The 23,417-nt window shown below is 41.6% G+C and overlaps 1 protein-coding gene across 1 annotated transcript; it reads right to left on the reverse strand.

The window, feature by feature from the left end:
* On the reverse strand, window positions 1–22,160 carry OGA (O-GlcNAcase). The gene is made up of 16 exons (XM_041460999.1): window positions 21,652–22,160; window positions 18,051–18,102; window positions 17,632–17,729; window positions 16,285–16,415; window positions 15,447–15,618; window positions 14,508–14,606; window positions 14,079–14,363; window positions 13,424–13,582; window positions 11,789–12,399; window positions 11,222–11,396; window positions 7,638–7,723; window positions 6,676–6,780; window positions 5,006–5,091; window positions 3,900–4,092; window positions 2,940–3,099; window positions 1–2,269 (listed from the first exon to the last, which is right to left on the reverse strand). Exons 1-16 carry the CDS (start codon window positions 21,836–21,838, stop codon window positions 2,133–2,135), a joined length of 2,736 nt encoding a protein of 911 aa, XP_041316933.1. The 5' UTR covers window positions 21,839–22,160; the 3' UTR covers window positions 1–2,132.
* Between the last annotated feature and the right edge of the window lie 1,257 nt (window positions 22,161–23,417).

The following is a 23,417-nucleotide window of genomic DNA, read 5'->3' on the forward strand; positions in this document are numbered from 1 at the left end:
TTCACTTCTCAATTTTTATTCTATTTCTCGCATGGTCTTCAAATACAGTTTTACAGGTCTTTTTCTGCTACAGATACTGTTGATCTAAAACAGATTAATGAAAGTGGCATTCCAACCTTAATGAAAATTCATAACCATGAAAGATATGTCAACATATCACTTTACAATCCTAGAATGATGGTATTGGCCTGACATTCCATAGGCTTAGACAATTAACTTCTATAATAATAACAAATTCATAGGAAGAGAAAATGTGGCAACTCCTTAAAAGCCAAGAAATAAGGCCACAAGCATCCTATGCTGTAATGTTATGCATCCAGATGAAATAAGTCGAATCTGGTATCCATGAAGAAACAAAACTCTCCCACCTGGTAAATCAAGGTATCAGCTACTCAACATGCACTCAAAGCTGTATAAAAACTAGTGGCATTCAGCTTGGACTTAATGAAATCCCACAGCACAACCCCATACCTCTCTCTAAAAATGAAATGAACTTGTTTCAACTTAAATACTTCGCTACCGCATTAAAAATCATTCACATTCTGCAGAGAAAAAAAAAATAAAAAAAGAAACATCTTGCACATGACTGCATCAGAAGGCCAAACACAGCATCTCCTTACAGGTTGCAGAGAGCATTACTGCAATCTTAATGCCATTCATTACAGGTTGCAAATCAACTTCTATGCAGCTGGAGGCTTGTAAGAGCAACCAAGCTTCCTTTGTGCACCACTGAAAAAACCCCAGGAAAATTTAAACATAAGATATAGACAGCTTATGGCAGCAGGTGGAACAAAGTACTGCAAAGTGCATACCCTTGTCCAATCACCTGGCTGGGACGCTGGGACTACTGCAAAATACCACTGCCATTAAATGATCCAAGTACCTGACTACCAGGTCCCATACAACGCCAGTTCCATCCCATCACCAAGCATGTCCATCCTGGGTAAAAACATTAAACTCTTGGAACATTTAAAAGTAGATAACCATTTAAATAATGTGTAAAAATGTGCTTATTGTGGCATTTCTTATAGAAAAGTTATTTGATACAAATGTGCAGGACTTGAAGACCCTGATTTAATCAAACTAGTACGAACAGGCTTTGAAACATGGTGACTCCTCCAAGGACAAATCCCAGCTGTGGGCCAGCTCTCTCTCCCTCTCACCATCTTTCATCCATAATCTCATGTGAACATTACCAAAATTAACGGATTCAGCAAAGCATCCTGTGAATTGCTGTTTCAGTCGCAGGAGAATGATACCCTCAAGCAGTGACAAACTGCTATCTGAAGGAAGGGTCAGTTGGGATTTGCTCCCCTTTCCCAAGATGGTCAGTACCTAGCCCTGGATATGAGGCACAGTAAGAAAGGTCAGTGCTGAGGACAGACTTGTTCTCGATTGTGGTTTTAGGTTTTTCAAAAGTGCCATCTTGGACCTATACCATTTCACTTTTCAAAAGAAAAAGTTACAAAAACCAGTAAACAAAAAGTTAGTCAGCATACAGCTAAGTTTATATACACTGAGATTTACAAGTTTGTCATTGAGTGACTTCTGCCACAGACCACTGCACATTTGTCCCTAACAAAACACAAAGCTCGAACCAATGGCCATTAGAAGTGACAACGGGTCATTGCTTTATCAACAAGCATAAAGGTAGTAAAAAATAGAGCTGTAACTACTTATCTTTAAAAATGCTGATTGACACAAGCAATCCCTCCCATTTCTGCAACTTCCAATTGCACATTCTGCTCTATGACAGTGAACAAAACCTGCATCTTTATAGGCATTCTGCCAGAGACCAATTTTCTGTTGACACTTGAACGCAGAGAACTGTCGTCAACCACAGCACCGACTGAGAGGGATTCCTCTGAGAAGCTATAGCCCATGCAAGATTCCTTGGCACTTCACACAGGACCAGGAGAGGACAGGGTTTCTCTGTTTAACAATGTTTTCAGCAGCATTATCCCCTTCCAACAAATTACAGTCTGAATGTGTGATGGGTGATTTTCGCATAGCCCCTTTTACCAAGCTGGCTTATTGCTGGCTTTGTGCAGTTAGACCATATGAAGATCCCCACCACCACCTGCCCAGCTGTTAAGGGTCTACAGTACTGGAACAGTTCACTGTCAAGCACTTCAAAGGCTTCTTCCAAGGATAACAACATCCTTTGGAAATCCTTCCATTTTAGCAATTTCAAAACAACCCAGCTTGCTGTAAAATTCCAAGATTCTTTTATCATCTGGTCTCACTTCACAAAAAGCCCCACGGGAGCCTGAAGAAGAAAGAAAAGAAAATACTGTGGGAGAAGAGTTACCGTAAAAAGCACAGACATCAAGTATTACTAGAGTTCCCACCAACTTTAGCAGCTAAATCAGTGATCCAATTCCACATGGAGGATAGTGCCCAAGAGTCCAGATTTATGGCAGCACAGCTGACCATCCCCTAACAAGACTGCACACTGCAGGCATCCATCAGTCTGAACAAACCCTCTGCACATCTTTCACTGCACACAAAAATATCTGATGTTGGTTCCAAAAATGCAAGAGGGCACCAAGTGACACAAAGGAAGTGTGAGGTGCACAGTCAGGGCAGGCAGCCAAGCACTTCCCACACTGGAGATCTGGTAATTACCCACCAGTGCACACAGCCAAACTTTTAAAAAAGCATCATTACCAATGCCAGCAGGAAAAATATAGGCTTTTGTGCAGTGTTCAAGACGTAAAGACGTGTGCTCTCAGTGCCAAATTGCTCCCTCAGTCCTGCCCCTCTTATAATTTGCAGGATAATGGCTAAAATGAAAAGCTCCCTTTTTCAAGGCAGCAGCAGAAGTTAGCTGTTCAAAAGCTTTTGTAATTATTTACCCAAATCTTCCCAAGTTTGCCTTGCACCCTAGAAATGACGTGTAGTTAGGAAACAAGGAATTCTAAGTGCAAGAAACTTACCATTAGCCTTTAGAGAAGAGAGCAGGCAGGCCATCATACTTTTGGCCACACTTGGATCTGTCACTTTTTTGTGGATATCAATCTTTATCAAAGATGGGAAGTTAGCAAGGAACGATTCTGGCAATACTTCTTGTTCTTCATGGAAGCTTAGCATTATTTTCTGAAAAGAATATTTGAAACAGGTATTTAACAATTATCCAGCTTTTCATTTTCATTCATCTTTCAGGGGACATTGCTTTGCACATGGAGTGTACCCTCCAAAGCACCAGGCTTTTCAGCTACACCTCTGATAGCCACTTAGTTCCTCATCTGCTGAATTCCTGTCTGTACTCTAGACAAAAAGACTGGCTAGAAAAGCTTCTCAGACCATCAAAGGAGGCATGCAAAGCTCCTTCTCTCAGTGACCCATACTTCAAGTGAAAGAAAACATAAGCCAACACATAAACAACAGTTTGTGCACAGATACTCTTCTCTCTTTCTTTGCCTTTTTAATGGGCAGTTTTAGGCTGCCTTGCACCATTTACAGCTGTCACAGTCCACAAATAGCTCACAGATTTTCACACCAAAACCAAGTGCTCTTGAATTTGTTTTCTGTACTTAAACTGATAAGACTTTCAGTGCTCTACCTGCAGCATGGGGAAACTAATACTGCATTTTGCAGTAGAAGAGAGCAGGAGCAATATTTTACTTTCAAACTGTAATTTTCTCTAGATGAAGATGTTCTACATTTACTGCATGGATTACTACTAAAGCACACCTCATGGGTGTATTACAGCACATAGCTGCATCTGACTGGCAATGAATAATTCCACTGTCTCCTTCTGATACACCAGATACTTTAATACATGCTGGAAGTCTTCAGAAAGGTGAAAAAACTGAATTTCATGTGACCTCAGAAAAACAAAGGCCCACTTTGGAAAGACTTCAGCATACAGTTCTGATCTCACAGGTTATACCAACCTCTGCTTCAGACAGCTCCTTGTCACTATTTGGTTTAGTATATTTTTCTTGCATGAAAGGGATCCAAGACATTTTGCATTTCTTAATGAAGGGAGTTACATCAACTGTTCCCAAAGCATAGCCACATATGCCATCCTCATCTTCTAAGACAAAGCAGTAATCCAGGCTGAGGGTGAGCAGACCTCCAACTAACCTGCAGAAAAAAAGTGCAAATTCAGTCAAAAGAAGGTCTGTTTGACCAAGTATGCCCTCCAGGTTCCACAGAGGAGACATTCCAGAGTCAACCAAAGAAGTGAGTCCTCCAGTCATGGAACTAGTTCCAACAAAGCACTAACTGACTGATCAGCTGTCAAAACAGCTGTAAGCAACATCTGCACCTCAGGATTCCACTGTTTAATTCTACACACACTACTCTTCAGCTTTTGCTCTTAGCTGCTCTGCTGTCAGTATTTCCTTGCTTTCATAATTGCCTTTGGGTATTGTTTAATAACAGTTACACATCCTTTCTTAAATCCCTTTCTGTCACTCAGAGCAGACTCTATAAAATTCTATCTAAATGAAACATCTGAGACAAAAAAAAAATCTACTCAAAGTAGCTCCTTTTACAGCTCATTTTTAATGCCCTCTTTTTTTTTTTAAACTTTATCTTTCATTGCTTATCCTTTTAAAAAGTTTGTACTTCAGAAACAACTTGAGGCACTTGGCTGGGAGACTACACCTCAAAAACCTGTCAGTTCTATATTAAGAACGGTAGTAGATCAGAAAAAATACCAGAGGATAACTACAGACTATGGACACTCTCACGATATACTTTCACAAAATCGGAAATAAGATATTGTGATGCACACCTTTCATAATACAGAGGTTTCAGCTAAATTTATTTTCTAAAAGCTCACAACAGGCAACCAGCACATCAACTGAGACATAACTGTCAACAGTCTCTTTAAGAAACCAAAACCCCAATTTCCTGAGAGTAAATTATTTTATCTACTTCAAATGTTCTTTGTATTCTTCCCACACACAATTCTAAAAATTCAAATTAAATACACAATCAGGACTTCATCCTTCAGAACCACCTCTGCAGGACACTTGTTCCTAATACATACTTGTCTCCAATTAAATCTGGTAAACTATGGAAGGGTTGATCAGCTCCATCAGCATACATTTCTCTGCAGATCTTATATACAGATGCCTAAGAGGAGAAAAGAGATGATTTCAACTTAGCAGTCACATTCAAAAGAAAGTATGTCATTAACAGCTGCACTCTAACACTGACAGGCACCCAGTCACCAGAGATGAAAAGTACCCATCTATACAAAAGGATGGCATTCCCTCCACCTCTGCCCTGAAAGTAACTCAAAGCTGCCTTCAAAAACATTGCAGTTAAGTTGAATGGCTGGGAAGGAAAAGCTGGAGGGCAACCTCCCGCTCTTGTAACAGCAGAAATTATTTCTGAGGATAAGATACTAAACACTCAGTGAAGACCACCACCATTGCTACAAAGTCCCTTCACAAAACCACTAATGCTCCATGATGGCAACTCAACCTCTGCAAAGGACAGATAGCCTTTTAACATGCAGGATGTTTCACCTGGATCACTTTAAAAGAGCAAATTTGAATTAGTCACATCTTAAATATGAAACTTCTTTTTTTTTTTTTAAAGCAAAAATGCTTTGCATTTGACACTTTCTTCCTTTAACTAAAGGGTAACTCCTCAGAAGAAATGACTGCATGCTCAGCTGCACCTCTAATTGCTAAGGTGGTTTAGAAATATCAATTTCATTTTCTACAAAAGAACAAGTCAGCTTAGGTGGAGTCCTGCACAAAGGTTTGGAAAAGGCTGCTTTACTGCTCATGAGAACAACACAGGATAGAGCTGCCCTAGAAGTGACAGGAAAAGGAGTCTTCATGTGTCAGCCTCGTATGTCTGACTGGCTTCAAAGTTAAGACTCGTTTGAAATACTGCAAACTCAACCTAGAAACTTCTGTTTCATCTCAGTGTACCTACCAACACAAGGTTTCAAGCTGCATTAATCCCTACATTGTTTAAACTGCATCCATAAAGAGTTAATTAACTATTGGCTGATACTTTACTTTCAAGTATTCTCCATGCCAAGCTTATAGGAAAGAAACTACACTACAGATCCATTCAGAAAAGGTAAAAAACACTAATCAAAAATGACTAATGAAATTTTCCTGATTTTAAAGTATCAAACACTCCAAAGCAGATATGACAACATTCTTTCAAAATCAGACCAAAAAGCTTCCAACTGTAATGGTATAATAACTAAAATGATATGAATGGCTGAACCATGATCACATTTTTCAACTCCATTTTGAGATGTGGTATCAATGTTCTGCCTATACAGCTCTGCACATACCAGCAGGTACCACAATAACCACTGACTGAAACAGGCATACACACCCACCCTCTCAGGTTAATTCACTGGATGTATCCCTGCTGCAAGAATTCTTCCACCAGCTGAACAAATTTAACTTGTCTTTCATAAATAAGAAAGGCACTCAGATTTAAAAGGGTGAGGGGGTGGGAAGCTGGAAGTCAAGCTGTGGGTGTACATGAAGTGTTGCACAGCGTGTTGCTGAACCAGAGGCATATCACTTAACCTCAATTTTCTTGTGAGTTTGCATTTGTGCCTTGTGCAAGATATCAGGACACCTGCTTCATTAGGGAAGAGGGAACTCGGCAGTAATCACTGCTGCCACAAAAGAAAGCGCATCACTAACAGTAAAAGTGACAAGTGTCAAAAGCAGTTACCTCATCTTTAGGGAAGTAAGGTCGTATGGTGTACACTTTGGAAGTGGGTGTTAATGGAGGTGGTTGAAAAAAGAGGTCATTTGCCCCATCAATAGGCAGCAAACGCTGTGAAAACAAAATATTTAATATAACTGTATGAACAACAAAACCCATCACTCTTGGGTGTGCACTGCAGACTCCCAAAATAACATTTGCTACTTGCTACCCCAAAAGAAGGTGGGGTTGGTATGCTTTACAAATGCAAAGACCTTATTTGAATAGAAAATATCCAATTGGTGTTCTAAAATATGCAATTGAAACAGCACATTAAGAGTCTGTTAATCTTAACTGCTTTAAAAACTTTTTACCAATCATATCTACACTGTCTAAGAACACAGAATGTCAGGAGGAAAGGTTTGGTCTGAAGAGGGTTAACTGGCCAGAGGAGACGCTTTATCCCAAAAGCAATGCGCTGATTCAATTTGCTGCGCGCAGAGCACCTGTGAGGGGGGAAAAGTATAGCGCCTGAAAAATCCATGAACAAATCTGCACATGGTACAAACAGCGATCTAGGAATATTTGCCAATTGAATTCCTCGCAATAAAGCACATTACAGCATTATTTCGAGAGGAACCAAAATTTGGACGACGATCCCTTTTGCTCATGGAATTCCCATCGGCAGACAAGCATGCGCGCATTGTGCAATTGCGGGCGCAGGTAAAAATGCTGTGCGACCTGCAAAGAAACAATGTGAAATGTACAACTAAAGCCGCTGCGCTTCGCATGCGCGTGGGACAGGCAGCATCTCCTTGAGAAATTACTGTAGAAAGGGGAGGAAAATTGTTTTAAACCAAGCTGTAAGGCTAATGGGCTTTGGACCAGAAAGCCTTCGGCAGACCAATCCTTCCAGACCTCTGATGTGCAACAAAAGGTTTCTCATAAAACAAAGAAAATGTCATTCAGTTGTGAAGTCATATTGATACCTGGAACTCTCCTGCTAGACCACCTCTAAAGGCCCAGGGTTCTTGGTCTCCACTTAAGAACTGTGCTGAAGATTGACTACGACACCCTGTTGAGATCAGATCCAAGCGGAGAATGTTACGAGAAGGGGGATTTCCTGGGTGTCTTACATGTCCAAAAAGCTAACATACACTTGTGGAAAAAGCTCTCTAACTGAGCTAGAATCCAGGGCTTGGGGAGGGGGAGGGGCTGTAATAATGAATCATTCATAAAGCTTTCGTGCGTGCGCACTAACTGCGGTATTTCAAATTTTTGATAACAGACAGGTGAGACAATTCAGCTACACGCTTCATTCTAGACCAGAAGGCACAACAATGGTGCCATGCAGAACTATGCAGACATTTTGTACACTTTTTTTTGGGGGGGTATTTGTGTCAGAAACATTCATTTAATCTATGAAAATCTGACATCTTGGAAGCTACGTGGCTCAGTAAATTTACGTGGCTGCCATAAATTTTAGATCAAACAAATGCCATTATCACAGCCCCTGAAAAAAAAATGGACCTTTCTGAAGTCACATTTTAGTACTGATTGTTTCTAATCTTGTCAGAAAACTAGGACTAGCAATATACATAAACAGTCTGGAACAGATCAGGCAGCCAGGACAGCTGTATGAAACAGTGTTCTTGCAAGAGACTACACAGATTTACATAATCCAGGCCACACCTTCACAATACTGTTGGCACATTAAAAAGCTAAGTAGTGTTAACTGGAATTAACTTACAATTTAACAAATACACCTTGGTGGCCACTACTAGCTTTGCTTTTTGTATCTTTGATTTTTATTTCCACAAGCATACTGGATGCACCAGCTGGTTGCTGCTCAACCAGCATTAGCAGGCCCGTTGCAGTGCTTAGCTTTAGCTTGCACTTGCTTTAGAAAAGAAGCTTGCATTGGCTGTTTGATTTTTAACACTGTTCTGCCAGCAAGGCACTGCAGCCTTCAGCAAGTAACATAAATGACAGCTCTGGAGAGACAAAAACCCAAGCGGTATCTGGAGTGGAGATCTCAACTACCTGCCTAGTTTTCTGACAAGAGGAGCAGCGCAAATACTCTTTTCCTTTTGTGGACAGCAATCTACCTCCTGTTCAAGTAACAGTCTCAGATCAGTACAGACAAGTATATTGTGCTAGTCAGAGAGTCCCAAAGTGTGCCAAGTTTGACATTTATGCGAGTTTAGGAATATAGGTTCAATACGCACTATCCTAAGTATGGTAAATTTCAGAAACAATCCAAACACCAGAACTCAAATTTGGTTCACTCCCACATTTTAGAATTCTCACATAAGAAGACATCCTTCCCAAAGAGATTTAGTCAAAAACTTGGAAGACAGTATCTGTCTGTCCTTTGAGACTACAACTTAACTAGCACTTCCAATTATTACAGTAAAGAGCTGTGTGAATGAAGAGCTGTATAAATGAAAAACATAGTTAATGCCTTAGTCGCTGCGCAAATGTGACTTCAGTTCATGCCTGCTGTACATCTAATCTATCTGAGCTGCCTCACAGACAAAACCTTTCCATTTTAATTAATTAATGACGACGCGCTGTGAACATCTGGCGCTGTCCATCCAATAGCAGTAGAAACTTGTGCTGAGGATTCTCCCATCTGTACACAATGGGGAAGAAGACAATAGAAGTCATTAGTAATCCATAGTACTGTACAGCCACACTAATTTAAGGGACTGAATGCTAGCTGGACTTGGAGGAGAGGTGAAGAAAGTGAACATCCAGTGGACCATTGAGCACACCACTGAAAACTAACTTGTTTGGATTTGTAATGTACTTGACTTTACATAATGAGGTGTTTTATCAAACACCTTTACTCTGTATTTACACGAGTGATAAAACACAAGCTGAGGACAAAAATGGCCCCTCTCACAGAAGCACTGTTAGCGTAAGAGTATTAAACTGCACATGTGAAAACGCCTTAATTTTTCAACTATGTAATACCAGTGTGAGACTGGAACAGAACAGTGCCAAAGTTAACAGAGTTGGTGTTTACTGAGTTGGCTTCTACTGTGAACCACTCCAAATATTTGTTGCACTTAGAGACTCGAGCCTAACTTTACAGGATACTGAAAACAATTTCAGCTGAATTTAGTACATAGTCTGATAATTCTGAAATGCAGTCTGCATTGGGCCCTTGATGTTTTCAAAGACTACAAGAACCACTGTTCCCTTTATAGAGCTTTGGCCTAGAGTTGTAAGCAGATTAAGTTATCAAGAAGAGAGCATTCTGTCTAGCTAAAGGTCAACAAACACCAAGGATAGTAAAGTTGGAGGAGATGTGTTACACTTAAAAATGCACAAAGTAAGGCTTTTAAAACAGCATGAAGTTGTTTGAGAAATGTTAACACACTACAATGCTGCTGAGTTTTTCCTCCCCCACTAGGTTTTCTTCTCTGTGCTTTGCAGAAGGCAGTCTTAAAAGCTCTCTTCTTTATCAACTATGAGTTTAGGGATCAGACATTTAATAAGCACAAAACACAGGAATTTGCTGGGCATAGACCAAGTTGATGATTTAATAGGTCTTCTCTGTCCCTATTTAAATCTGTCAGTATGTAAGAATATAATTTAAAGACAATCCAAACACTAGGATTAGACCAAGGTTGTGTAATGGTTAGCCACTGTGAGGTTTGTGACAGCTACAGAAAGTGTGACTTGAGACCATCAGCTTTGCTGTCTGCTGTGCATGTCAAGCAACTCCACAGCATATTCCTTACAGTTGGATTGGAACCTGAAAGTGAAATGAGGTGACTAGAATTACTCAGGCCATGCTGGTGCTATCTGCCAACTTAGGATCTCCCAAAAATCTTTCAGGAAAAAAAACAACAAAACAAAACAAAGAAGAAAACGCCATATATTAAAAAAACAAAAAAAACCGGTTTCAAGATCATTTTAAGTCTCAGACTAAATCTGTCCAGAGAGCTCCACAATTTCCATCCATTACCAAAAACTAAAATGTAGATTAAAAAATTTTTAAAAAATCAGCAATTTGGAAAGTGTTTAAAGGAAATTATTTTGCACCAGAATAGCCTTATGCTAAAGCTCGCATGCGCACAGGGGCTGGGAGGATCACCTTCCTCATGGCCAGGCCCATTGAAAGGTCTGTTGAAGACAGCAATAATGTTATCAAGACAGAGCAAACAGCAGATGGCTGATGTGATCACATTTCGTAGTGTCATTTCCAATCGTACCACGGGGCATCCAAGGAGTTACATGGCATAGTCCAGTGTGCATTCAGTCAAGAGTAAGTTAAAGTCAACACTTACGTGTCAGATGAGATTCAAGTTTCATTAGCCCAAGAAGAAAATCAAGGTCTCCAATCTTAAGCATCCAGCAGACTTCACTTTTAATAGCAAAGCAAACTCACTGCAAGCGTTGCTTCAAATAGCAAGACAGGAAAACCTTTAAAACAGGGTCAAACTAGACCTCTGTCCAAGAAAACACATTCACCTAATACTTCAGTTTTCCCCGTGGGCTAATTAAAAACACACATAAAAAATAAGCTATCTGGGATTATAATGGCTCCCAATGCACCTACCTAACCACTGCACAAAAGATTTCACCATTGACATAATACTCTTGATATCCCAGACGTAGGAGTACATGTCATAAAGGATTGTCCTGTTGGCACAATTGGAGAGGCGAGTGAACATGCCCATCACCAAGCTGCACATCTCTTCAAACTTGGCTGCTCGGTTACGCCATTCTTCTATCTATGAGAAAGATCCACAAGATCAAACACAGGCTCCTAGAGGGAAGTGGTACTCTAAATATGGAGAAAGACTGAACAATTCACTACTTCATTTTACCAGGATGGACTACCACACCACACATGACTCACAAATAGTCTCTATGGCTGTTAGAAGTGAGGTCAGTACAGGGAACACTGGTCAAATGCAGATACTAGACTGCCTTCATGGCTGTGTGGCACTACAGGGCTTAAAACAGTAGATTTCACCGGAGGAATGAAAATTACTGTGACCTGTCGTTCATTATACACTACCCTTCAGGTCCTACTAAGTAGAACACCAGTCTCTATTACAGACAACACATAAAATTGTTTGGAATTTTGACATAAAAGGAGAGAAACAAGATTTGCACTCACTTTTTCAGCATCCTTTCCTTTGCAATTTACGCTGACAACACTGCTATTTGCTCTAAGCCACTGGAATTCCCTCAGCATCTGTGCACCTTTGGGTCCATGCTCATAAGGAAGGTAAAACAAGTCAGCAAGAAGCTGTAAGTCCTCTAAAGTCACTGGTTCTACTGTGTAAAGAGGCTTTTCATTCGGCCCAGGCACAAAATGTTCTTTGTTAATTTGCTCATCAGTCTGCATAGGTGCAATGTCACTTCCGGAGTCTTCCTGCATAGACATCTCTGGAGACTTTGACTCAACTATACTCTCCTTATCTGTATCCATTGGCTTCAGCTCCTCTGCCATCTTGGCTTCGGCGATATCCGTCAGTATCTGGTTTGCATTCTTGTCTGCATCATCTTGTTTTTCCACCACCATGTCCATGGGTTCCTCATCAGATTGCTTCTTCTCCTCCTCCTTGGCCAAGGCCTGTGAGTCACTGCTCAGTGCCGCACCCTGGCTCATGATGGGCTCCTGGTACACCGTGGTAACCACTGTTGCTGCATTTAAAGAGGATGGTGCCACCAGTGGCCCTACATCCCCTACAGTGGTTTTAGCACCACTGTGGGCCACTTGCCTACCTGAGAATAAGAAGAAACAAGTTTAGTTTTCAATATCTGCCAACTAACATCCAAATCAGCAGCTCCTGCAAATGATGGATGATTCTGTTACCACAGCATCCCATCAGCACAGCTTCCTTTTGGTACTTTGCCTGTTCACTTCTGTCAATGTAACTCTAACTATTGACTTTGAGTTTTGCAAGTTTTTTTCCCATAACTCGTAAGCAAAGAGAGGATGAAGAAAAAGTTAGGAGAATTATTTAACATTTACTTTTAACTATGTCATCAGAATAAAAAAAGCTCTCCAAATAAACTATTTTTCCCTCTGCATCAACTGACTTGGTAAAGTTGTATTTGAATATAAAGAACAGTTCATAATAAAAGCTTAATATGATAAGCTGATGCTTAAATATTTCAAATTCAAAACTGTCTTTAACCTGGGGAAAATGAAGACATTCAAAACATTACCAGATACAACTTTGGACAACATACTCTAACTCACCCTCCCTGACCAAGGTCGTTAGACTCAAGATATATACCAAGCTCCCACTTGTACAAAAAAGGTGTACAGTGCCAGAAGGAACTCAGCTGATTTATGCAGACAAACTCAGGAAAGCGAAACTATCTTAAAACAACTGGAAGAACATGGAGTCTTCGGGACCAGAACTAGTTTTTACAACAATCTAACATCAACTCAAAAAAAAAAAAAATCCCCACTGTACTTCTTATTCTGTCAGGTTCCACTGAAGCCTAGTAAGAACTGGGACTAGCAAGATCCAGACCCTTTCCTGCCTTCTATCAGAAATACCAAAAGATAATACATCAAGATTGCTTCTGTTGATCAGTCAGAGCATTACAAGCACACTGCAGAACATCAAGCATTCTTACTTTTTAATTAAGGTTCCCCAGTTACTAAGGCAGAAAATATTTCCAGCCGAAGTGTATGAATTGCCAGGATTGTAAAATATCTTTAATCTAAACCCAAATACTGAATATCTAACACCATTTTTCTACCAGCCCCAGAATGATACCAAATCATACTCACTGCTGTATTGCTGAGGTACTCCAAATTCCTGTAACCATTCCGTTAAGGCCAACTTCAGGGCCATTTGTGGGCTGTAGAGAACATCTGTTTCAATATCTTCATCACTCCCCTCATTTTCCAATTTAATCTGGATTGAAACTGTGGTGTCTTCAGTATCAGCTACAGAGACAAATTTTAAAAGTTATCCCATTAGTTTAATTTAAAATAGCAAAAATAGATATCAGACAAGGCATTCAGTAACTCAGGGGCTTACTTGACAAAAAGGACAAGTTACCAGATTCTAATTAGAAAAAAAACCTAAAATTATGGTCACACCAATGTCAACACAGAAACCAAACACCCTGGCATTCAGGGTGTCTTCTGATCTGAACTTGGGCATTAAACTTGCTTCCCAAGAGCATTAATTACATAACCACAGAAAGCTCTTCAGACTAAGAAATTCTTTGATACCATGTGCTACAGATATGCTCCAGGAAGTCAGTAAAGCAAGATCATTATCTTGCAGGCAAGTGCCATTTACTTCTGGAACAGAAAAGGCTAGGTGATCATATGAAGAAAAAGTTAGTGAGGAAGACACAAAATCATTAAAAACATTGAGAAGTGGTATGATTTATATGGTTAAGCATAGATCCAGCAAACAGTTATGCATACTTACTCATCACCACATCTTTTCTCACTCCATTCATGTTAGACTTGTACCAGGTTGCAAGTGTGTGAATGGCAACATAATTGGCTTCAAATTCACAGTTTGGATTGGTCAGAACACCCTTTAGTCGAGGGATGAGTTCAGTTGACCGACCCTTGTAAGGCCCAAGAAAAAGCCTCTTTTGATCATAATCATTAGCATGAATGTTATCCCAGATAACTGGTGCTCTCCTGATGATCTTTGAAACTTCTTCAATGGATTCTACCGGAATGTCTTTGGATACAACTTTCGGACCTAAGCAGGAAACAGGATGATCAGAGGGCTTTGCATATACTTGAAGATTCAACCCCCAGGTAGCTGGACAGTTTCTTTTACTAAACACTTATGAGAAAATACTTAATACCGACAAAATAAAATAAATAAGCCATCAATCTTTACCTGTCCATAACACTTCAATTCCAGGGAGCAGTTTTTCTCCTACAGTCCGTAAATACGGTGACTGGGCAACATTTGGATAACAGAAAGTTCCACAGTACTCTGCACAGGAAAAGAGAATGTCGCTGTCATTAGAAGGATGCACATGTGTGACAACATACCCAACTGTCCCACAAACACACTGGAAGAATACCACCATTGGAAATGAAAAACATTTATAAAATTAATCAAGTAAGGCCCAAAATTCTAAAGTACAAATAAAAAAGACATTATGAATGACATTCAGCATAAATATAAATATGGGAAAGAATTATTTTAAATTGCCAAATGTCAAAATGAGGAAAAATTAATCAAGTCTATAAGGACAAGGCCTGTTACAGCAGACAGCATCCAAGAGAATGAGAAAACCCCAAGACTCATTACAAAGTGCAAATGCCTAACTTTAAAGTTAAGGTCTGCAACAGAACCACAATACTACAGTGTAAGAGAATAAACTAAAAATAATTTTTGATAAAAAAAGCAACTCTATGACTACTGAAGTGAGCAATCTTATTAAAAATAGGAACCAGTGACAGCCATAAGCACCAACTACCTCTACTTGAAAAAATTCTTAGAAACTAACAACCTGCTAATTCAAGAAGAAAAGATTTCAGTTCAAGTTAGGAAAAAATAAATTTTCCATTAGCCTAATTCTCAGTTCAAACTTCTTGAACTGTTCTATCAAGCTGCCTTATTTGCTTGGCATTGAGCCTTTCAGAGATTTAAAAATTTGGGAAAAATCTTTGCATACATCTGAATAATCAAACTTTTCTCTGTAAATAAGTGTCTTCAATCAACCCCAAAATACTCCTTAAGGCAGTTATTAAATGTTAAACCACATTTTCAAACAGTAAGGTAACAGCCCCCTCCTTTAAGGCTGAATGAAAACTATTCTGCTTTTACCTGTAGGACAGAAAAGGAATGTGTCTGGTTCTCCTAGATATTGATAAATTTCATTTGTGATTGAGACTTGAGCATGAGCAAAAGAACTGAAAACTTCTTTGTCTGCTGCACACATGTTGTGATCGATATCATCAAACAGCAGTGCAAAAGATCTGCAGCCAAACTGAGAAACCTAATACAGGAGACAAGAGTAAAATGTTTAATGTGTTAAATTATTGTTGCTTCTTTTAATCAAACTGTAGGATTTTTAGATCTAATCTACCTCAGAGACAGCTACAGGAACAGGGATACAGTGGAGGCAAGACAGACTTTGGTTTCTATTCACAATGAATGCCTGTCTCTGACCCATAGCTCTGCTTCTCTCAAAGATTAGATCTTTAAAGACCTGCAATCTGTTCCAGTTTTAACCATCCAAAGCTGACCTCACAGAATGGACAGCTGGGAAAAAAGCTAATTCTGTAACAGCTCTTGGACAAAGGAGAGGAGTCAGGAGAACAAAGAAGATGTGCATGTCAGGTCTGCAAAGGCAATTATTGTGGGCTAGAGTTCTTGCTTTAGCAGTGCATCTTGGCTTCAAGATTGTGCAATACTCTGAAGACAAAAATAGCCTTCAGCATCCAATACAGGATGAGAATTTGTTTTTTTTAAATCACAGTTTTCATTGGCTACTTCTGCAATGCAACTTGAACACATCCATCGGAATCGTTCAGAGACACCCAAACTAACACCAGTGCTGAAAAGGTTCAAGGATCTGGTGAAAAGCAGCAAGAGTGAGCAAGGAATTGCAGCTTCCAAATTAAGCAGCACTGGAATTGTGCTAAGTTTGTGTCATCCTTACCTGGTCCAGCTTACGCTTCAATGTGGATACCTCTTTAGGATTGGAGAAAGTGATGTCAAGTCCAGGTGAGATTGCATAGATGAATTCTATTTCATGTTCTCGTGCAGCTGATATTAGAGTCATTAGCTGCTCTGGAAATTAAATTAAAATATTTCAGAAGGACTCAAAATTTAAAAAAAATCTCAGGCATCATCTAAAATATATTATAATGGGCAGATATCTCTTCTATCATAATTAGAAAAAAGAATTGCTGGAATTTCTTGAAACTAACACAGCAAAGAACACCAAATTACTTGGAAGATTTTTCAGCAATTATGCCAAAGGGAATACAACAACTGACCTTGTATTCTCATTTTCCATGTTAAAATTTTTACAAATATTTTAAAAAAAATTATTTATCTCAATGCTGTGAGACATATATGGATATAGTCTGTTTCCACAGTAAGTACATCAACAGTTCTAGTACTATTGCTCACTTTTTCCACACATACTAACAATTTATTGCAGTAATATCACCCCGTGTGACAGAGGTTCACACACTACTCATATGACTGAAGATTGGGCACATGAAAATGTGGGCTGTAGCATCACTGTGCAGAAGTAGTTTCCTTAAAAAAACATGTAATTGAATCTTTCATAGAATGACTAAAGAGAATTATTTTTAGCATATTTAACAATCTTTGTTGTTATTAGATATTACCTTGCAGTATCCTTTAGATTATTTTTCTGCATTGATCCAAAGAGGTCTCCAAGAAGAATTATTTAATTTCAAGATTCTAATTTTTCCCCTCACCCAAGAAAAACTATAATCCCTTCAGTCTAATAAAGCATCATAAACCCCATAAACGGCAGAGGTGGATAAAACAACTCACACTAGCGTGAACAGACCTTTTATGTTCTGACTAATTGGTCAAGAGCTGTTTTTCTAACAGGTACTCTTTTCATTAACACAAGAACTTAATGAATCACATAAAAGGGCATGCTATTTGCTCATCAATCTTTTTTTCCTTTCCTAAAGCAAATAATTTCTACTTCAAAAAATGTTCAAAAGATGTTCAAGAGACAGAGGAATAAGCCTAAGCAACCTTTCCTGTGACAAAAAAAAACAACTTGTAAGACAAAGCCTTAAAAGCAGTTTCAGAAATCATCTGCAATTATAGTTAAAAGAAGTAAATCCATGCTTGTTCCAAAGCTCCCATAAACACACCTGCAGGGTATTAAAAAGAGGTTTTCAGTCACCTTTGGGAATGGCTACTGTGATTAAACACATACAAGTATACAAAGCAATAACCAATTCATTCAAAAATCTACTTATAAAAAACACAGAGGAGAAATGAAGGCAATTACCTGCTTCCTCCACAGAGTACATTTCTCGCCAAAACATCCTGTGCTTGTAGTCATCCTTTGGAGCATACAGGTATGTATTCAGTCCCCACTTCTGAAGCCTAAAAACACAGGAAAAAAGCCTTCAAATAGCCTACAAATTCAGGAATTCTGTGTTTTACTTCATGTTATTCTTTTACTCGATCGAATACATTTTTCTTCACTGAACATTGTTATACTATTAAGTTACAATAACTTCAAGCCCAAACTATATTGGACAAATTTGGTATATGCAAGATAAAAAGGTGAATACAAATCCCAAGAATACAGATATTAGGCAGAAAGTTACTCGAGGTTAGAACAATAATTCTTTCCAGACTTAAGTGGAAGTTTATGATTACATTCCCATGGAATGTGCTGCAGTAAGAGGAAACATGACTTGCCTTCTAAAAAGTTCTTTCCGCTGCTCCATCACCCAAGGTCTTCCATAAAATCCTATGGGCAACAAGATTAGAATTATCCAGTTAGATTATGCCTGCTTCATGAAACTCTGTATTACAACCCACCATTTTCTTCCTCTTTTGCTACATTTGTCAAAAAGCTCCCCAAAGCAAAAAGGGAAAAAAAATAGTTAGCATGAGAAAAGTGTAATAATCTAAAGTGATCTAAATTTAAAATGCAATTATAACTTGTTTTATTTCTTATGATCTAAGGTCTTATAATTCTGGCCACTGAAGCAATTAATTTTCAGAATATAAACTGTGTTCCTGAGCATATGCCCTTGACAAGTCAAGTCAGCATTTTTATAGCAGCAGACTGAACAGTTATAACCTAATTAAACTACCACATCAGACACCTGCAAAATAGATTTGACTTTAATTTGAACACTGAACACACTTGAAAATATTTACCTCAATACCTGACCAGCTCAAAAATGCTTAACTGGTGGTACAGACTAGGATTTATATAAGCAGACTATATAAATACATACTGCAAAAGATTATGTGTAATTAAAAAAAAAATGTGCAAGTGAGTCAACAAAATGCCTAGGATTTAATTTGTTTTATTCTGTTTAATAGGATCTTTGTCAAAATTAAGTTGCAAACTGATATCCTACTTTACCATTTCCATATTTTACAAGCTAACTATGCCTGTGAATTTAGTGATTTTAGAGTGTACTGAAAGTCATACAATTCCACGGAAATTGCAACTGCTTCTGGCTTTAAATCTAATGTTTCCATTCTAGAAATAATACTTTAAAAAAGCACTTCAATGCCCTCTTAGTCAAGCCAACTCACTTAGACCTATGTGCAAACAGTTCAACCACAAGTGGGCACTTCAAAACAAAGCTTCGGCTTGCAGTCCATGCAAAGACCAGAGATTAAAATAACACGAAATTTAATAAGCTCTTATTTTCAAATGGCATGGGCACTCAGTGATGAATGATACCACTAATACACAAAGCTCACGAGTCCCCATAGAACACCAGTTCAAAAGGTAAACAGTGTCTTCATTTCCAAAGCTATTCACCCTTGTAAATCTGTAAATGTTCAGTCTCACTGAGGACACAACCACCCTTCTACCTTCAAAAACTCCAAACTGATGCAATTGAAGACATTTTTTATATATTATAATTCAATTACATGTTAAGTGTACAATGCTCTTTTAAGAAGCTTAAAGCAAGAGGCTAAAGTTACTGCCTGGCACCACAACGTGGCAAAACTGAGCAACAACTTCTCCTCACAACTGCCCAGTACAGCAGGGAACAACAAGAGAGAGCTGAGAGGCCTGAAAACCTCCCAGTTTACTTCACCCAGAAGGAATTTCTTATTTTCACTACAGTTTCCTAACTCTGACTGATGTTGCCCTGAGGAAGCTCAGGAATGCACAAAAGTGAAATCCTGTGAAACCTAAAGAATATCCCCTATGCTTCATAACTTGTTCACTTGTGACACTTTTGCTTTACTTATGATACTACTGCTTCAGACCTACAAGCCTAAAGCAGAGCAAAGCCTCCTATTAAAAAAAAAAAAAAAAGAAAATCAGATATCAAAAACTAATTAAATAAGGCTGAACAGAACTGGCTAATCTGCAGCAATACTTTTCCATCTGTCACCACATTTCTTAGGTTACTACTGTCACCAGCCAAGTACAATTCTTGGATCTTTCTGTCTAACTAAAACAAAAAAAAATCGACCCAGTTTTGTATTAATCCTTCAGGACTGTGTGTCAGGTTAATACAAAGTCAACAGATTATGCCAAAATACCTCATCCCATTACCACGCTCTCCATCACTACAAGTCAGCACATCCTAGAGGCAGTGCACCAAAGATTTGCATTCAGCAATCTCTCAGACCTTATTACTCTGCAAAACAATGAATTTGGTAAGTGGCATACGCTCTTCACACTCCTAGAGTGCACACCCAGTGTCTGGCCAATTGCCCTCTGCCTTTTCTACCAAAGATCCAAATTCTCCATCTCGGCACTCTAACCTCACCACACCTTAGTCTGTGTTAACCACTACTTTATGTTTAAGTATTTATCTACACTTCTGAAGTTAATTCCTGTTTTTCTCTTAACTCTGTAATTCCCTTGAGTCACTAATGAGACAGATGTTTTCACCCACTACCGTCTACCTCCTTCACCACAAGTTTGTTTTTCTGTCGCTGGTTTTTTTGGTTTGCCTTTTTTTTTTAACACTCCCCTATTCCTTTTCCCCTGTACTCATATTATTGTTAGACTGGTAACTCCTAACCAGTGTTTGACGGCTTCTTCGGGCAGAGGCCATTTTCTTGGTTTGTTTTGTGCTCAGTACACTCAGGAACACCTGCAACAAAATACATGCTGAGGCAACCAACGATGTAACTAACATGACAAGAAAATTTATTACAGTATTCTCAGTGGTCCCAACAGAAACCTGGAAGAACAAGTGACGTTCCAGGTGTATAGCAGGAACATGAGAAAACACGCTGTAACAATCTGTGTTTTTCTTCACTGTTATGTGTCTCCAAAGCCCTCAATCTGGTATCTACCTTCACAGAATTAAGTCTATTAACAAAAGAAAGGCATTTTTCTCCACTGATTGTATTTAAGCTCTACCAATTCACCTCTCACAGTCATATTCACAGAACCCGAATGATTTTTTTTTTTAAAGATACAAACAGAAAACAGTCTGCAAAGCAATGCAGATACTGACTTTGATAAAACGCCTGTTGTCCTCTCCATTCCATGTGCTAATAATTTTGTTTTCCTACTAGAACATCATTATTGGTACAGAAATAATCTGAGATCTCGGGAAATAAACAATTTAAAACCAACTGTTATGCTGGGAATAAACCATTTTTCCTGCTGACTTTCAACCACCTACCTTAACTGACCTGTCAGAAACACATTACTGAGAACTGCAAAAAGCCCCTTTATTCTGCAGCTTCAAGAACAATTTAAACCTTTTAATGGTGCAACTGTGCTAAAAGACAGAGGACTGTCAACACTAATTGTCTGACTGACAATTAAAATGATACGCTGAAATATTTTAGAGAACAAGGAGCATTTAATATTAATTACTGAGCAGAAATCCACGGAATCACCTATTTCCTACTCAGGACTGAATGTGAGCCTCTGGAGCGCAGGAAGAGCACGTACAGCCGAGATAACCGCGCGGTAGCTCTGCTCCCCCACTTCCCCCTTTAGACACGCAGGAGCAAGGGAGCCCCAGCACTGCCTCAGCCTCTCTGCGGAATCATCGGCGCGCTGCGAGCCAGGCCTGCCCTCGCCCCGCCGCACAGCTGCCACCAAAGGGCGCTCCCCGCTCGAGCCCCGGGGGCAGAAGCCCCGCCCGGGAGCCGCGGCTCCTCCCCACCCTGGCGGAGTCCCGGCCAAGAACCGCACGCCACCTCCCCGCCGAGCGGGCTCCTCCGGGCGGGGGAGGAGGCGGCAAAGCAAAGCCAGCTGGGACCAGCCCAGCCCCGTCTCCCGCGGATACCGAACCCCCCGCTCTCCCGCACCCCCTGTCTCCCAGGGGAGACCCCTTCTGAAAGCTCTCACCTTCGACGACTCCGCAGAGGAAGCGGCGGGAGCCCAGCGCGGTCTCCGTCTCGGTGTCGGTCTCCTCGCCCCCCGGGACCGGCCCTGCCGCGGCGCCCGGCGGTTCTAAGGGGGCGCCGGGCACCCCGGCCGGGTTGGGACTGCCCTGGGGCTCCTCCAGCGCCGCCTGCCCCTCCTTCTGCACCATCCTGCCGCCCGCCGCCAGCGCCGCCGCTCGCCGGGCCGGGCCGAGCCGAGCCGCGTCCCTGCCGTCCCCGCTCCGCAGCCCCTTTGTCTCCGCCGCTCCGGGGCCGCCGCCGCCGCTTCCTGTTTACGGGGCGCTGCGCCTGCGCGGGGAACCGGCCCCAACCGGTCCGCGCCGCTCCGCCCGCAGCCGCCCCGCTCCGCGGGACCGCGGGGGCAGGGGAAGCGTCTGCCTCGGCGGGAAGAGAGCGAGGGACGCGGGCGGCCGGGACCGCGCCGGTGGAGCGGGAACAACGGGCTGGGGCGCGGGAGGCTCCTCAGGGAATGAGGCGGGCGGGCGGTGCGCGCGGTCTGCGCAGGCGCGGGGAGCGGGTGGGCGCGCACTGCGCGTGCTCGGCGGGGCCGGCAGCGGGAGGGGCGAGGCCGCGGCGGCCTCAGAGCGCTTGCGCGGGGCGGCAGCGCGCGCCCGCGGCGCACGCGCGAGGGGCCGCAGGGACTGAGGGGGAAGCGGCAGTGGGACAGCACGCATGCGCCGTGAGGTTTGTGTAGGGAAGCGGCGCCGAGGGGGGAAGGAGGGTGGGGAGTGGAGTGTTTACCTCGGCACTGCGCCTGCGCTTCGCGGCTCAGCGCCCCTGTGGGAGCGCGCCTGCGCAGGAGCGGAGGGCGCGCGGGTTCCCGTGAGACGTGCCCTACTTCTCGCGCTGCCGCGCAAGCGCAGCAGGGCCCGCCGGGGACGCCGAGCTGCTGAGGGGAGACGGCTGCGACCCCCCTGGCGTGGCACGGCCCATGGCACGCCTGGAGGTGTGCCCGTGCCTGGAAGAGGCCACGAGAATGCTGAAGGTGGGATGGTATCAGTAGATCTGAGGTCACACAGCATCTCTCCTGCTGCAGCCGAAGGGGAGCACCTCAGGGCTGAGATGACCTCTCTTGTGACTGTGGAGAGAGGCCGGCAGGGTGATCCTGCCAGCCTTCCCAGCGCTGGGGAGCGTGCAGCAGCTGCCAGCCAACAAGAAACAAGTTACCAAAGAGCTGCCGAAAACCCCAGCTCGTGAGGAAGGGCTGGAGAAGGCCTGCAGACACCAGGGCAGACGCTTCACGTTTCAGCCACGTTTCCGCTTATTCCCACTGATAGCAGCTCGGGCACAACAAGAAACCGAAGGCGGCTGCGTTTCCGGCGCCGGCAATACCCTCTGGGAAAGCTGCAGCAGAGCCCCTGGCCAAGGGGCATCTCCAGTTACCACCATCAGCAGGCCAAAGCTTTCAAAGAGCAAAAATAGAAATTGTACAGATACCCTAAATAGGAACCAGCTAAATTGTATTGATGCACGAGCAGACTCTACAGAAGGGTTAGAGACGAGATATGCACATAATCTGGGTGGAGAACACACAGGTCTTTCACACACCTCCAGAGCTTGGTGGTGACTACAGGGTCACAAAAGGCCCTGAAGGGGTGCTCATATCTCTGATCATGGCAAAGGAACAGTAATAGTTCTCTCAGTGTTGGAATCTCATTCTTTTACAAAATGCTTGTGTTTCTAGTATTCAGGATGCCAGAGTGAATCACTGCCCCGGGCTGCATCATC

This window comes from Pyrgilauda ruficollis, unplaced genomic scaffold (assembly GCF_017590135.1).
Source record: "Pyrgilauda ruficollis isolate IOZ18807 unplaced genomic scaffold, ASM1759013v1 scaffold15, whole genome shotgun sequence".
NCBI classification, from domain to species: Eukaryota; Metazoa; Chordata; class Aves; order Passeriformes; family Passeridae; genus Pyrgilauda; species Pyrgilauda ruficollis.